This window comes from Mycetomoellerius zeteki, unplaced genomic scaffold, assembly GCF_001594055.1.
Source record: "Mycetomoellerius zeteki isolate Tzet28-1 unplaced genomic scaffold, Tzet1.0 scaffold320, whole genome shotgun sequence".
NCBI lineage: Eukaryota > Metazoa > Arthropoda > Insecta > Hymenoptera > Formicidae > Mycetomoellerius > Mycetomoellerius zeteki.
The window spans coordinates 69,347-87,566 of record NW_017257306.1 but is presented as its reverse complement, the minus strand read 5'-3'; the positions used below and the strand labels follow the sequence as shown (position 1 = coordinate 87,566).

Genomic DNA, 18,220 nt, shown 5'->3' with positions numbered 1-18,220 from the left:
CTCGATTTTTATTTAAAACTATTAATGAAGCCGATTTTAATGTAATCGTCTGGGTTTTGTTAAAATAAACAAATAAAATATGATATTTAATTTACGTTACTTATTACTTCTACTTTTCCTCTTTTCCCCCATTTTTCCTTTTTTTTTGTTGAAAGTATCTAAAAAATATCTAAATTTTCAGATACTTTTTATTTATATCTGTATCTATACCTAGGTAATTGTAAAAAAATGTATCTATACTTATATCTAAATACTTTTCCCACACAATACCTATATCTATATCTAGATACCTTTCAAACAGTATCTGTTCCAACACTGACTATAATAATTTTCTCGAAACTTCTGTTTACTATATTGCTTAAATTTTACTAGATTACTTTTTTTACTAATAAAAATGCATATATTTGTTTGATGTATTGCTATTATGTATATTCCTTATTATGACGTCGCAGAAACGGACATCATCAATGAAAAGCAAAACCAGCACACAAAGAGACCAGAAGACATGAAGATTTCGTTGCTAAAAGAAACGTGGATTCAAATGAGCGTCATTTTATCTCTCTTGTCCGTTGCATCTAGACGAGAAATGTTACATTAGATAAGCCTCTATATTTCATTTATAATTTGCTACGCCTGTCGATCATGATACGGATTTTACAAGTCATTAATAATTGAACGAACGTTGTCCGTGTGAAAGCTACGAATTAAACAGACATGGTCGATCGATCAAGTTCGAGCGGATTTGTGAGTCAGTGGGTTCCTCAATTTTATATACACACTCACACAGACTTACTACTTAATCACTTGAAACTCTCTTATTAAATAAGTGTGTACAAGAGGTGTATACAATGGCGGCGATTAGCAACTTTTAGTTATTGAGTTAAAACAAAATTATATTTTGAAATCTATATAATTCCGACAATTGCATATACGTAGCAAAGTATAATTTTATTCATAAAGACATAAACGCAATTTACAGAAAGCTAAACAAATGCTAGTTTCGAATAATTTTTATTTCTCGAGTAAAAAAGACGACTAAAGAAAATATTCTATAAATATTTTATAAAACACACAAAAAATTTTGATTATTATTGATGTAATTAATGTAATTTATAAATAAATTAAAAAATGTATTTAATTACTTTTAAACAGAAGATTTATGCATGGAGAGAAAAAATTTGCTAAGATCGCTAATCCTTTGTCGTAACGATAAATTTCATTTGTCAATATAGGGATCGCAAAATTATTTGTAGGTGTAACAAATAAAATGTGTCGACTTATATTTGTTAATCTAGCAATCAAGATTTGCTGCAGTTGCAATAAAAGTAAATATGTTTGTTAAATAAGCAAAAGATGTATAATTGCATATAATATATGAAGATATAAATTAAGATGGGTTTAAATTAATTAATTAAAATAAAATAAAATGGAATTCCTTCTTTTTATTTTATTACTACATGTATATTAACAGAATTTACAATATATGAAACATAAAATATATTTATAATGAAGTATAATATAATACTTTTGAGTCTTTCACAGGTCTTTACTTCAAAGATGTCAGAAGGTTTGTAGGTTATCGCCATGTCATTATCTAACATTATTGCTAATGCCAACGTTTCGTGAACTTTGCTATTCATTAGAATGAGGAGCGTATCAATGTAAAATTGAAATTCAAAACGGGAGCAAATATACATTGACATAATTACAATTATATTAGTAACAAATACAAATTAATGCGCAATTTTTTCTTAACTCGGCTACAAAAGATTATTTGCATCAAATGCAAAATATTTGTTGACTATGCAAATTTGTTTGCTATAAACAACAAAGAAATTTGACAAATATATTTTGCAATCCCTTTTTGCATTCATAGCAAATCTTTTTTCTCCGTGTAGATTCTATAAAAATTGTAGAATTCAGAAAAAGATAATTGCGGCAATTGCGAGACAATTGAATCTAAGATTGTATCTTCAATGTTAAATAAATAATAAGTAAACTTAATTTTTTGTATATTGTGCGATTATTGAAATGTGGTAAATCGCAATGCACAACTTTTTACCTCACGTTGACGTTGAGTGAATTATATATTCACAGTTTCACATTATTACTACATCATTTCCCAATAATTTGAATGCTAATCTTTAAAGTTATATCACATTTATCAGGTTTACTAAATTAAATTAACTAACACACATACAAATCGTCCTTTGAGAAATGCCAGTTTCAAAATTAAGAAAATGTTTCTTGATGAATACTACATGACGATCATCTAACTGAATTACGGATCTATATAAGAAATTTCTAAGGAAAAAAGCTGGAGAAAGATTTAAGAGAAATGCATGAATTAATTGATCAGGTTTTCTTTGCAAATAATTGTCACTTCCTGTATTTACCTTCAACGTTCATTAACCATGAATGCAGTAGTAATATGTATAATACATAAAACATTTATAATAATATTTTGTGTTACACTATGAAATTGATAGCGATCTCTAAATTGAACATTTCTCTTAACTCATTATTTATTAGAAAGTAGCTAATTGCTGATTACATAAACAAAATAGTTAAAATATCACACCAAAATAATAATTTTAATATTAAAAATAATAATAATTAAAATAATTTTTATTTCGTTAAATCTTAGATATTTAATCTCATATGTTACTTAATTAAATTTTTTTAATGAATCTTGGAAAAATATTTATACTCTAAAATATCAATATCGGTTTTACGGATTTGTCCTTGATTATGAAATTTTATTGTATTATGCTTGTATTACTTATGCTTGTATTTCATATGATGAATTATTCATGAAGGTATTGAATTTTGTTTGTCGTTTATATGTATAGTCTTTAATAATAAAACTGCGTTATCAAAGATGTCGGAACATGGTAACAAACACCAATAGTATCAGTTATCATGTATATCGCACGGATATCATACGAAAACAAATCTGAGATATGAAAAAGGATTTTAAGATATTGTAACTTACAAAAAAATATTCGGTATCTAAATGGATTTTTCGACTATTTCATTCAAAATAATAATCACAGAAAATTTAATTTTTGAATTTACTGTATTAGTTTGCAACATTACATTTTAGATTAATATTATCTGAATTTTATAAAAATATGTTCCTAATTTTTATAAATAATATGCAAATATAATATGTGTTAAGGTTAAGATTATATAAAATTTAAATAATTATTAATCTAAAATATAACCATGTAGTGCAATTAATACAATGAGTCCAAAAATTAAATTTTTGATTGTTGTTTTGAACTGAGTGGACTTTTGTGAATTGACTGTACGATTTAAAATTAAAAAAGTTTGAATTACTGCTTTTTTCTAAATTAATCAATGATAGAGAGAATTTCAATTTATTTATTGATATAATAATGTTATGTAAAGTTTAATTATACATGTACGAAATAATAAGCTTATAAAATTAATAATTATATCACGCTTGTTGATAAATAAATGCCATCTGTAGTGAACGATCAGTTGAGCATGACGAAAGGATGCTTTAATTAAAAATTATAAAGCCATGTTTATAAGATTTTTATTGTGAAATTTTAATGCTTAAATATTTTCTTTACTTTTTTATGGCAGTTCTATCGCATAGTATTTTACAATGATTATATTCTGAAAAAGAGAATATGTGGACGTGTGTATAGCGGCTGTAAAACGAAGCTATAATTGCGCGTAAACGATGTCGATAAGACTAACAACGAGCAGCTCGGATAAAGAACTATTTTCGAATTCGAACTCTACTTGCGTGACAAACGAATTTCAGTGTGGTTGTTATAAGCTTAAAGTGTAATGGAATGTTTGTTCCATTACAATTAAATAGAAAAATTTTTTAAAGCTTTAGATAATTTTCCTTTTACAAATATATAGTAATATTTTGATTTATATATTATCTTTCATTGGTCTTGACCAAGGCTTCATCGTTTTGATTTTTATTCAATTTAATTGGGTATGTATTTGTTTTGTGCAACATAATTCTGGTTGTCATTGTTCTACATGTTTTTTTATGTTCTTATCGGTAAATCTCTAGTATTTATATAAAAGCGAGTACAACTTTCACTTTTTCGTGATCGTTCGGGAATCATTTTATTTTTACATTTTTTTATGCATTCTTCTTATGAATCCAAAATCATATAATAATAATGACGCTCTATATTCAAGGAAAAATTGGTATATTAAAATAAAGATTAAAATCCTTATATTTACTTCATTACGAAATCGCTGTTAATTATATATGCTTCAGTCATTTAAAAACTAATTTAGAGAGTTGGATTAACAACTCTCTGAATTAGTTTTTAACTGATTAAAACATAATTGACTTCGTGATAATAAAATTCTTATTCACGATGTGAATAAGAATTTTATTATCTTTATTTCAATGTACCAATTCTTTCTTAAGTGTAGTGTCATTATTATGATCATTTTCGTCTCCATGAAGAAAAATATATAAGAAAAATGTAGAAATAAAATGAACTCCAAACAATTGCGAAAAAAGTTGTACCCTCCTTTGTAATACTAATACAAATATATCTGTCAGTATTCTTCACATACTTTCATTGTACTTTTTAATGAGTTAAAAGAGACATAGAACTGCATAACATGCAGTTATAAATCTGTACTGTAGAATACGTTTAATCCTTGAAATTTTGTGATAACAGTAGATTTTTATGGAGGTTTTAATAATGAGAAAGCATCGACTCTAGATGCCCCTGGATCAAAGGATTATCTAACCGAATCTAACATAATCATTACGACATTCAAGTCTTTTATTTGATCATTCGATACGCGAGCAGATAATCAGTGAGTTATCGGCTACTGCTTATTTTGTAGCCATCACAATGGGCTGCCGATATAATCTACGCGTGATCAGAGACAAACGTTAGTCCGCCTCCGCAATATGTGCTCATTGTGCGAATTCGGCTCTCTTCAAGAACATCTTCGGCGGAAATTTTATAAAAAGTAGTACGGAATGTCAATATATAGAATGCGATAATTGTGTTCCTCTTCCCGAGAGTGCTGATATTCTCACAAATATCTTCAACAACTCACTGAAGTTCAAAGGTCAATACAACTTCTCATTATCATAGCGATAAAGCGTATCTTCGAAAGAGTATTGAAAAAAATATCCATACACTGAGAAAAAATGCTGTTGATTCACAATTAAAATCTATATTACAGGCTGTCACTAACATAAGTAATTAATTCATATATATTTTTATTGACATAAAAACCTTGATTATTGAAATAATAATTTATGTCTTTATGTCAATAAAAATATACATAAATTAATCATATATGCTAGTGACAGCCCGTAATATAGACTTTAATTGAATCAACAGCATTTTTTTGTCAATGTACACGCGTACGTACGCACACATACATATAAATACATACTATAAATATACATATGTAATTTTTACGCAGGTCACGAATTATTGAAGAATTGTTCGCGACAGTTTGCAGTCAGCTGCATGTTAAATGCAATAAACTCGAAACGATTTAGAACACTGAATCAGAGAACGTATTATGGCAATATGTTAAAAAAAAGTGTTATCGCTCTCTTACTGCATTATTTAAATAAGTCCCCCCGATAAGATTAGCAACAACCATGTTTTTGAAAATCTTCCAGTTTGCCTTAATGGGGGGAGAGTCGGGGGATATACAACATGTAGAACCAATAAATCGCTCGGATGTGACTATCTATACCGGCGCGTAACCGTCTCTCAGTAGTTTTGTCGCGCTTTTATGTTTTCAATGTGTCACAATGTGTTGATCGTCCAAGATGACGTCGATTGTGGGAGAGGGAATTTCGTTGTTCAAGCCCATTACTGAGTCCGGATGTTCGCAACTAACGCTTTGACAGTCTCCCCCCTTTAGATCTAACGCAGACATGCCGAATACCGGTGTACGTGTGACGTGCTACGAATTGCACTCGTTGTGTACACTCGAGAAATCTGCACGCTCAATTTAGATCGGTATCGCAACGAGCCATGTTGATACGTTCCCCCCCGTTTTGTTCTCGTAGATATGAATTTTTTTTTAGTGAAACTAAAACTGTGTTAACTCTAAATGTTCTCTGTGAAAAATTCTTCTTTTTATTTACAAAAACGATACAACTCAAAATGTGTTATTCTTATAGAAGATATTATGATCTTTTTAAAAATCTTAAGAATGACATAAGCTATTTGATGGATGGATTGTGAAGTTAAGTTAGTTTACTTTTGATTATTAATAGAGTAAATTTATACCTAATACTTTCATGGTAATAACTCAAAAATTATATATTTTTAGCTATGTTACTTTTAAAATTAAGAAAAACCGATATATGGATAATAGATTTCTGCATTTAGCAAAACGTAAATCTTTCGAAGTGCATTAGAATGTAATTTTTTTAATTGAATATTATAAATAAAAAACGGTCGAATCAGTTAATACTTTACAATGCAATATATTATAGTGTTAATGGAGATACGTTAATTGTACTGCAATCATAGATAACAGAACCGATTCCTGTATTTAGGAAAACATACGTAAATCTTTCGAAGTTCATTTTCAAATAACGAGTAATCTAGATTGAAGCAGACATGTCGTATTTCAACGTCACTTTGATATTTGATTTGAGATTACATAGTTTTAAAGCACGTTTGTTCACATTTTTATTTTCGGTTTTCCTTTGCAGCAGTCAAACATAGTTATATTTGAGTAACAACGAAATTAATCATTTAACTTCATATACCTGATGTGGCACACATACCAAGTGGTGATTCAGTTCAGTCCATGTCCTCTATCGAAAACTCCCGATTTACGAAATTCACCGTACGCCGCGATATAACAATGATTAAACGGATGCACGCGTAGTTAACTATAAATTGTCTTGTCGAAGGTCGGCGTCGCATGAAAACGATCTTGCGTCGTCTTCTTCATCACGTTAACATCCGACGTGGGCGAGACTTCTCTTCTCTCAGCGTTCTAGGATGAAATAGAAACTGACACCGTGAGATCAGAGACAAAAAGCGATTTATCGACTTAAGCATCTTCTGGCAAACGATCGTGCGATTAAACAACAGCATCATTGTGCAGGTACACAAATCTAACATCAAGATCAAGATCGAGATCGACTGACGCGCGCGCACACTACGAAATGCAGATTATCTGGTGAAGTGACAGTATAAAATGATAGTAGTCGCGCGACTATACAGATCATTTGCGCGGACGATTCATCACGGATAAATATCGGTCTAAGGAACGAAAAATTAGTTATGGACGCACGAATTAACGGAGAACGATTCGGCTCATCAGATTCAACGGATAGACAACTACGGACATCTAACCGCTCCGTGTTCCAATATCGTTATATCCGTAAAACGTCGGCGACTGTTTCGTTCAGTCGAACGTCTACTTTTTATCGATCTACCTGCGAGTATCTTCCATTATGCTCGAAAAGCGTTGCTTAATCGGAACGTGATATCGGTCACTTAAAAGCAGTGTTTCTTTCTTTTCACCACTGTGCAGTATAGTGAAACTTTACATCCTGTCATCGATCTTGAATCCTCGCGATTTGTTCATCGATTATAAAAAGTATGTGTTAATTCTTTGCTATACAGATTAGAAACTATTCCAAGTTTCCTTGCTTAAGCTATTTTAGCATATTTTTTAAATAAAAATAAAATAAATTTATATAAGTCTGTATAGCATATAATATATTATATATCTGTCTGTATTTATATAAGTCTGTATAATATATAGAGGAAAGGTCCCTATTATGAGATATCGAATTCATTTTGGGTAAATGCTAGAAGTCTATAAGCAGAATAAAAAAAAATGATAGATCACTTTGAAAGGAATTTAATAAGCTTTAAGATAACGTTACCTAAAATTTAATTCAAGTTCCATTTTTTTTTAAATTAAAGAAATGTAAAAAGTGAGCAAAACGCAAAATGAAAAAATTGTGCTCCTAATATGAGATGTCCCGAAAAATCGATAGTAAAACGGAAAGTATATCAATATTGCAATTAAAAAATTTTATTTAATGTTTCTAAAATACGAACAAACATAGCCAGCGTGCACGAAAAATGAGCATACTTAGAACTTGTTTTCAGGTAGTTGGAATCAAGCATCGCAGATATAGGCATTCGATGTTCATTCTGGTTGTCTTTTTTATTATTGTACAATAACATTTATACTTTAGCAACGATTTTCACTATAACATAGGAGCATTCCTAATATTTCATATTACGATTTCCACGCCTTATAGCTTTACGATCATCAAATCTAACTTCTATAATTAAACAATTCAACATATTCCGTATTTTTCTATTAGTACGACCTTACTTTATCACTACATGAAGATTTTATTGCCAAATATTTATTTATTAAATAATAAACAAGGTTTAAATGTTCATCCCAATAAAACTTGAAGACATCCAAATTCTAAAATCTTGTTTTACAATAATTACAGGCATGATCTAATAATGAACTTTTTACTAAATAGTTTTCAATCCAAGAGCAATAAATTCATAATGGAACCAATAGATAACGTTTATTAGTTTAGCAGAAACGTTAGTAGCGCTATCTCATATTAGGAGCCTATCTCATAATAGGGGACTTTCCTCTACAAATCTGTAAAATGTTTTATTTAAAAGTTGTAATAAATAAATATATATATTTAAAGTGTGTGTATGTGTGTGGAAATAATTTATAATAAATTTATAGCGGATTTAATTATTAAATTTAATTATTGTTCGAATTTTTAATCGCCGTCGGTATCGCGATTAGGGAAAAGTTGGCTTTATCGCCGCAAGAGTCAGCTTTTCAGCCCGTGACACACTCACGAGTACGTCGCGAGATATCACGCGCCAATAACCGCGAGACGCGCCAATATCAGTGTCACGAATCTAAGGCACATTGGTGTCTGCAAAGTAAAAAACCAGAATTACAAGTCTAATTGGATAAAAATTGCTAAGATAATATAGTGTACTTACGTATTTCCGGGAAGAAGCTTCTAGGCTTTTCGAGAAGATTCTAATTGTACTTACGTATTTCCGTGAAGAATCTTCTAGGCTCTTTGAGAATATTCTAATTTTTGGCTTTATATATCACACACGCGGAAAAGCCAGAGAAATACTCGTACTTGTACCTTTGCTGCGGTACAGCGATTCTTTACTCTTGAAAAAACGATTGTTGCTCGCGAGCGTTCTAGATTTGTTCTAGCTTCCGACCGTTGCTTGCGGCCGTGTAAAGTTAAATAAATTTGTGCGTCTTTAATTGCGTTAAACTTGTGAGATTGTGATAAGAGAGTATAACTGTCATATGTGATTATTTCTTTCTTTTTTTTTCTTGTTATGTGAATAAATGTAAAGTGTAACGTGAATATTGCAATTTATTCACTGCTACCTGTAATTTGTCTAACGACATCCTTCTGCGAACAATTATTAACTATTAAAGTTTCAAATTTTGTCGCTAAATGTACTAGACGTACAACAAATATTTTAAGCGATAATGCCCACTTATGTAAATATACATATACGTATATGTATATACATATATTACTAGCATTATTTTTAATATCAAACTTCATGAACTGTAAATGGAATATTGGGTGTCTCAAAATTTGCAAATCATAGTATCACAGCAAGAAAGTTCTCGAAAAAATAAGTTATGAAGTACTTGCAATTTGTTATTCCGAACAGTAAGTTTTGAGATATATAGGTTTAAAACTAGCTCATTATAGATTACGGTTTAATGGCCATTTGTCCATGAATCGTGCGTTGATAGTATTAGTGATTGCACTTTATGTGCTCACAGATTTTAATGCGTAACATCCGCATAATTAATTGACTTGTTACACAAAATCTAAGGAATATAATATTATGTTATTAATATAAATTTATATATATTAGTAACATAATAGTTATATAATTTATTGGAATTATATTGCTATTATATTATTAATTTTTATATGACAGTATCAATAGGAGATATGAATAAGACGTGAATAATTGCAATGAAGTTATATATACGAACGAATCATTATTTCCAAATTATTAATATAATAAAATTTTATTCTTTTTAATTTTTAATAAGACCGATAAAGATTAATTATTAATGATACTATAGACGACAAATAGCCGTTTAACTGTAATTGGCCAGTTTTAAATATCCTCATTTGAATTTTAATATTAATGTAACGATAAATATATATATTTACATAAATGTGCATTATTACAATAATTATTACACATCTGTTATATTTAGCAGCAAAATTTTGAAATTTTAATAAGTATAAAACCGCTATAAATCATTTCCACACATACTTTAAATATATTTATTTATATATTGTAAGTCTTTAAATAAAACTTTTGTAGTTTTACACATTTACATAAAGAGTAGCACCAATCATTTAATCTATTTTGTGAATCTTAAAGTTCGAATCAAATGGTCAAACGATGCTATAAAATAAGACATGCACATAATTTTAGAAAAATTTAAAATGAAAAATGAAACAGGCATTTTTTGTGCAAAATTTAAAGACAAGTTTTAATTAGTAAAGTTTATTTATGAAAAAGTTCACTTGTGGTTGATTGAAAACCTACGGAAATCATGTTTATCGAATGCTATACATTCAATGCATTTATTTTTCTCTCTACATAATATATGTTTGTCAATCAATTTTATATGGCTGCAAAATATTTCATGAACAATAATCTCTTTCCCTAATGAGAACTCATTTCCTTATCTATATGTCATTATTAAAAAAGCATTAACTGCAGTATTTAACTTTTCAGCCAAATGAAAGCCAATGAAAGCAAATGTGTGAATAAAACTCTCTTCAATTCACTTATTTAATTGAATTCAATTTTCTTTTGTACATAAATTGCCCTTTACAATTTATAAATGCACAACAAATTGTCGTTTCAAATAGATAATTCTATATTCTGCATATCAAAATCTAAATTAACTGTGATTTATACAAAGTAAGCGTCTTACGTGAAAAAAATGATCGCCGTCTTTATATATATATATATATATTTTTACATACAATTCTATTTTTAACATAAGTCAACGTGTTTCGAAAATTTTCAGAAAAATAAATTCAATTCGCGATAAAGTCAACGATAAAGTCAAACTTTTGTAACAGTAAGTATTATAATAAAATTTCGTCTCACACATAAAAGTACGAAAAAAGGTCGAAGATATACCTCTTACAAATTATCGTAAATAAAGTTTATGTAAAATCGAATACGTATGTATTGTAGGTAGTATAAAACAAATAGTTGCGACAATATCGTGTGACCGTAGAATAACAATAATCGCTAGATACGCGATATCGCTACAGAGAGTAGAAACGTTCACATGACTTTGTGGGCAGGGGTCATGGCTGTGAAAGAGTGGTTCAGGAGGCTTCAACCGGTGCAACTGTACCTGGTGCTGTTCTTCACCACGGCTTTCTTTTTGGTCGAGATCGTCGCCAGTCATATAACGCACTCACTGACCCTCCTTCTCAATGCTTACCACATGCTCTGCAATATCGTGGCACTCGTCGGTTGCATCGCTTCGATCAAGGTAAGTGCGAAAGATCTGCGAAATTCATATTCGTCAGTCTCGTTCACAAAGTAGTCTAAATCCATGCACACTGTGTCATACTAATCTTTTGATTCAGTAACTATAATTCATCACATAGTCATTTTAAATATACTTCTCTCTTGCGACGTAACTTCTCATATCATAAACGAATATTATCAAAGAGAAACTTAACTTTTCTCTTAGTAATTAAATTAAGGCCTTAATCTTAACCCTTAATTGCAGGTATCGTGAATCTATTAGACCTATAATATACACTAAATTTCAATACCTATAACATTTTTTTACGACACTAGTTACGGATTAAATATCATAATAACTATCCTTATTAATTCTTCGCTTAACGTTATTATAATCAATAAATACAAATAAAATTTAGTAAGTCTTGTAATTACAAATAAATTAAAAAAAATTTACTCTTAAATAATTTGAATGTTATTCTTTATTTTTATTAATTTAAAATAGCTTGAATAGAAAAATAAATAAAAAAATTGCATAATATGACAAGATAATAGACTTTTATAAGACTTTTTAACCAACTTCTAACAGATTGTTAGATTCTGTTCTCGCGATTCGCTATTTCGTACAGAAACAGCTAGCATAGAGGTGGTCTATTCCATTATAAAAGAGTTAATATGACTGAAAAATACTGCTAATCACATTTGTTTGCCTATGTGTATCTAGGTATACTTATGTATATATTATATAATAGATATATACCTATTTGTTTGACGCGATTTAGCATGCAAACACAGATAGAAACATCGCGTAAGATATTACTATTTCCATATTGATTGATATATTTTCAAATTTTAAGAAAATACTGAGATTTGGAATGTTTTTATAAAGACTTGATACGCATCGCTTTAATAAGTGAGCCAGATTCATAACAATGTGCTTCATCTTTAGCGAAACTAAATATGCGCGTAACATGCAATAAAGAGCCTTAGAGTCTCGTGTTACTAAAACTTTTAAACATGTAATAGCATTTTCTTTATGACGCAAATTCGTAATTACACGTATTTATATGTTGCTTACAGTATAGTTATCGGGAAAGATACAATAATAGTAACTGCAGTTCACTAGGAAATTCGTCCATTTGTATTAATGGTGAGGAACAGGGTTCTGTTACGTCTTTGTCAACAAAAACAAAGGTACGTCCAACAATACTAAAAAACAGAGATTTAAAAAAATATTTTCTCACAATCTCTTTAATTTTAATAAAATCTTTTCTACAAAACTAAAATCGTAGAAAAATTATACCGAGGAACATTATATTTTGTTTATTAAAAATAAATATCTATATACTCTTACGTTTTTGAATAAAAAAACTTCCAATTCAAAAGAATATAACTAAAATTTAAAATATATTAATCACTTACCTTATAATTTCCTTTTATATAACAAGAATTATATTAAATAAATAAATTATATAATATTTTATAACTTTAAAATAAAAATATAGCGTATAATTTTCAAGAAAACTTTTTTTATAAATTTTTTAAAATAGAATCGATGCAAAAAGGAAATTTATCATTTTTAATGGGAGAATATTTATAAGATTTTAAAATAAAAGTTAATTTAGATAGATAGAACTGCTACAGATAGCCTCCAGTAATAAAACGTTTTGTTTACTGTAGGTTGGAAGGATAAACATTAATAGTTTTTTATTAATTCTGTTAAACGATCGGCATAAATATGGAAATCTCGTTTTACAGGAATCATGGTCGGACAGAAGAATGAAAAACACGTTTGGATGGGCTAGAATCGACATTATTACGATGCTCGTCTGCTGCGTCTTTCTCGCTTCTTTTTGTTTCTCTTTACTGATGGAAGCATTGCAGACATTGGTGCATATTGATCATCTAGATGAAATGCATCACCCATTGCCAGTATTGTGTATCGGTATTTCCGGGATACTTCTAAATGCCTTCTGCTATATTTTGATTGGGGGATTCACTTTTAATCAGGGTATCTTCTTGCATGTCACGAAGAGTGGTAACGTAATATTACGCAGGTGATTTTTATAATAGTGCATTTTATAATAAATTCCAATTATAACAAATCATTCAAAAAATGTACAATAATTCGGTACGTTTGAACATTTTACAAGTTTGTATTAATTAATTTTGAATTGCTCTTTATCATATATGAAATAATAAAATTACACATACATTTATCAAAACATACAGTTTTCAAAATGTATATTCTATAGATTATGTTAAAGTTTCTTAAAATATTTTCTTGCACAAATAATAAAAGAATTCTAAAGTTCGAGATATTCCTTTACATATATTTCTATCGACGAAAAAAGGTTTATTAAAATTTTAAATAAATAAAAACCGATTCACGTATATATTGTTTACTAGTTACACTTGACATTTCAGAAATGTGAGTTCACAAGAAACAAAGGATGGTGAGCAACAACTATCAGCACAGACTAGACGAAGTCCGCTGGCGATACCAAAAAGTGAAGGTTTAAGAGTAATGTGTCGAGATGTTCTCGGATGTGTTTTCGTCATATTAGTATCAATTTTAGTTTATTTCACCGATTCCGATGTAGCCAAATTTATTGATCCGGTCTTCGCTATTATTTCATCAATTTCTCTATTTGTTCTCTGTTATCCTTACAGTAAGTATATTTCAATATATTTAATATAATATATGTACGATAAAAGAAAAGAAGAAAAAAGTAGTCTAAATAGCATAAGTATATTTATATATAAATATAATATAATACTATAATTACAAGCAGCATAAATAATATAAATAGTAATATAAAGTGATAACTATTTGTAATATAATAAGTTAAAGTATTAATTTATTATATACCTACCTTGTATGTCTCGTGAATATTGTAATTTTAAATTTTCGAAAGTATTTTAATTAATTTATTTAGGGCCACTGTCACCAAGCTCAGTTGATCTAACTAGGCCAGTTAGTCCATCGGAATTGACCAATCGCATTTGTCATTTTGTTTGAAGAATTGACAGATTGGTCAATTCCGATGGATTAATTGGCCCAATTAAGTTAACTGAGCTTGGTGACAGTAGCCCTTAGTTTTAATACTTGTACTTCCTTATTCCTGTTTGTTTTATTCATCGTCATATCATTTTTCTTTACAGTGAAAGAATCAGGCCTGATATTATTGCAAACAATTCCAAACTACATCAATATCGATTGTCTTAAAAGAGAACTATTGGTAGCTTTTCCTGGTATCGTAAATGTTCATGACTTACACGTGTGGCAATTAGCAAAACATCAAGCTATTTGTACAGTCCATATTGTGTTTTTGAATCCAATGGTACACAAAAACAAACCTCATGAAGTTAATTAAAATAATTTATACATTTAATGGAAATACACTGGAACCTTATTATAGCGAACTTCAAAATAGCGCGAAAAATCCTTTCCGTGGTATGAGTAGCAGGAGTGATAAGTAGCAGTAGCCACTAAAATCTTAAATTTTGTTGATTTGGAGTGAAATAAGGGCAACCTCGTTATAGCATTCAGACTTCCGTAATCATGCGCTATTACGAGATTTCAGTGTATATTTAATTGTTGTTTAAGAAACAAAGATAATAGTTACATTCGACATTTTTCAATTCTTTTTAAATAAAAAATATAAAGTTTCTTCATTTATCTTTTGCTTTTTTTTTTAGGTTTATGCTAGCATTACGGAACAAGTTACAGCCTTTTTCGTCGAAATGGGTATCACGCAGGTCACTATACAGCCAGAGTTCCTTAAAGTACGAGATAACTTGTTAATAATACATCATTTTGTTTAAAGATCGCTTCATTGAATAATAATCTGTATCACAGATGAAGCCGAATACGGAGAAAACTGATTGCCTTATTACATGTCATGGGGAACATTGCAGTTCTTCTCAATGTTGCTCGCGAGAAAACTTTTTGGAGGACGCATGCAAGTCAGTGAAAGACGCGGACACCATCAATAGAAGATATGATAAAAAAGAAAAAATACCAGCTGCATATGCGATTAGTTTGAAAAGGTTTACTATCAATGAGGAGGAAACCCTAGAACAGACTGTGAGCGATTCAAAAAAAGCAGAATCTGTACCTAAATCAACAAACGAAAATGCGTGTCATTCGAACGATAAACAAATACAAGGCGTTGTAAATGTTAATTCTGAAATCAGTGCTTGTACGATAAATCTAACTGACCGGATATCTACAAATGTCGATACCGATAAAATATATGTAACTGCCGATAGCAATCTAGACCACAGCGTTGTATAATATCTTCAGTCTCTACTTACCATTCAGGCAGAATTGTTTCAGTTTAATTTTTTTAATCTTGGCACTATCTTACCTCTGAAAGAGATTATGCGTGACGTTCATATAATGGATGTCGTGATTTTTAAGCTATTTCCATTTGATAAACATAATTAATAAATAAGAATTTATCAATGCTTTCGTAATTACAATATCAAGTACAATATTTAAAGTAAAATTAAAATAAAATAAAAAAAAAATCACATTAGTATTGAGAGATCAAAAGCATTGTAATCTTTTTTAACAGAAATCATATTTTCTCTTTTTTTGTAATATCATAATAATAACTTTGTTGAAAAAAAGCGTTTACTTCAAAATTGTTATTAAAATTTAGACACTTAAAAAAATTGCAAAAATTTAAGTTCAACATTCTATTTTTTGCAGCACGAAGTTTGTTTCCTATTACACTAGAAAAGGAAAATGTAGAATTAGAAAAAAATTATTTGATAGTAAAAATATTATTGTTTGAGCCGTGATATACGTAAGGATATTTAACAAGAAGACTGCAAAATAGTATTAAGTTTCTATGGTCATATAACATAATCGTTGCAATAAATAGTTTCGTAATAATGTCGTATAGACATTCGGATAACACATGTGCTATATAGTTATTAGAGAAGCGTAATATTGAGTTTATTAATTGCACAAAAATTTATTTCTTTAGGGTAAATATTCATTGAATAAACAGAACAATAATTAATCGATCAATATTATTATACTTGTTATGTTTGTCAATAGATAAGTCACGTAAGAAATCATACAATGCTCGATTTCTTGAATGACAAGCATGTTAAAATATATGTATTTATGCATACTGATATGCGTGATTTTTTTGTTTATTATGCATATACATCATATAGTATAGCTGTTTCCTTGCACCAATCCAAAAATTAAAAATAGATTTACAGCTCATCTTCAGAAACAATTGTGCTAATTTCGTAGTCAAACATCAGGCTGCATGCATCAAAGCAACAGTATGCATATATGCTTTATATCATTCAAGAAATCGAACATTGTATTTTCAGCTTTACTTTTTCTATTAATAATCAAATACGACCCCTTTATGAACAACAACAATTGAACAATCTACAGCAAATATTAAAATAAATTGCTAATCATTTATTATATCTATTTTTAAATAAATGTAAAAATTGTCATTATAAATATATATCAGATACTTATGTATAACGTAAATTTTTATATTAGTTAAAGAAAATCTATTAAAATTTTTTGCAAAGAAGAAATTAGTATAATTAATAAACTATTTGACTTTAACAGAAACTCAATTCTTTTAAACGAGAAAACAAAATTAAAGATAATATAACGATAACATGTCATTGACTGCAGTTCCTATATCGGAAACCTGTTGCTGCCGATAGCAACACAGTCCATACACACACACACACACACACACAACATTCTATCTTAAACTTTTTAAGGTCGTTGCTCAAACAGATATTGTTTAATCTATTGTCCGCGACTAGAAATGCCATAAGCTAGTGAATTATATACTATTTGCAAAGAAAATATTAGTTACAAATTTTTAATAAATTAGGAAAAAAAACCTAAAGAAGTTTGTATATCTATACCTATTTAAACAACATTTTACATTTTAAGACGGTTTTTTTGTTAAATTAAGAATTTACTCTATGTCTATATTTTTAATAATTAGAAAAGTTTGAAATAATTAAAAATAGTAATTTATTTTAGCTTTTTCCGTTTTCTTACATTTTTTATTTTAAAATGTCAAGTTTTTTTATATCATTCAGAAATTGTAATTTCTTTTAAGTGGATGCTAAATAAATTTTGTACAAAGAGACCTTATATAGTAGCAACAATCTTATTTGCGACAATATCAAATTGCACCAAGAAATGTATGAAAAGTTGGATGACTATTTATAAATATAAAATGAATACGTTAACGGAAACTGCGGTTTGGATATAGCTTACCTTCTTATTATCATGTCCAAAGAAATTATTATACACTCTGATGAGATATGAAACATAGAAACACCTCAAATATTTGCAATAAGGAAGTTACCATATAAATACTGCTCAGATATAAACACTATTATGTTTATTTGATTCATGTTTAAAGTTAATTATCTTTTATTCATCAATTTTATTATCATTACTATTCCTTTCCAGATAGCACAATGATGTTTTAAAAACCTTTTAAAAATGTACATATTGGACGTTTCGGATGTATTTTAAACATCCGAATTAGAGCCTCGAACATCTTTAGAATGTTTTAGAGACGTACAATGTTACTCTTTTGGACATCCCAAAAATGTCCTTTTTAGGGATACAA

General features: G+C 28.9%; 2 protein-coding genes across 8 annotated transcripts in view; one reads left to right on the top strand and one right to left on the bottom strand.

The window, feature by feature from the left end:
• The window catches only part of LOC108725003 (TNF-receptor-associated factor 6), an 11,423-nt gene extending 4,556 nt beyond the window's left edge, over nt 1–6,867 (bottom strand). Inside the window, exon 1 of one of the 2 annotated variants that reach the window (XM_018451755.1) lies at nt 6,788–6,867. Coding sequence is in view for 1 of the 2 variants with exons in the window: in XM_018451753.1 (XP_018307255.1) it covers nt 5,599–5,643 (45 nt within the window). In the remaining variant the exon portion in view is untranslated. Of the gene's footprint in view, nt 1–5,598; nt 6,037–6,787 lie in introns of those variants that run through there. The other variant, XM_018451753.1, reaches the window with a different exon arrangement.
• On the top strand, nt 4,917–16,038 carry ZnT77C (Zinc transporter 77C). 6 transcript variants are annotated; one of them, XM_018451751.1, is made up of 8 exons: nt 4,917–5,094; nt 11,402–11,595; nt 12,654–12,767; nt 13,332–13,630; nt 14,001–14,245; nt 14,739–14,917; nt 15,276–15,362; nt 15,436–16,038. In XM_018451751.1, the coding sequence occupies exons 2-8, from the start codon at nt 11,407–11,409 to the stop codon at nt 15,871–15,873; spliced, it is 1,551 nt and encodes a 516-aa protein (XP_018307253.1). In that variant the 5' UTR covers nt 4,917–5,094; nt 11,402–11,406; the 3' UTR covers nt 15,874–16,038. The 6 variants fall into 6 exon arrangements, with proteins under 6 accessions (XP_018307253.1, XP_018307252.1, XP_018307251.1 ...); XM_018451750.1 differs by lacking the exon at nt 4,917–5,094 and adding an exon at nt 7,044–7,113; XM_018451749.1 differs by lacking the exon at nt 4,917–5,094 and adding an exon at nt 7,545–7,611.
• Nucleotides 16,039–18,220: the final 2,182 nt, after the last annotated feature.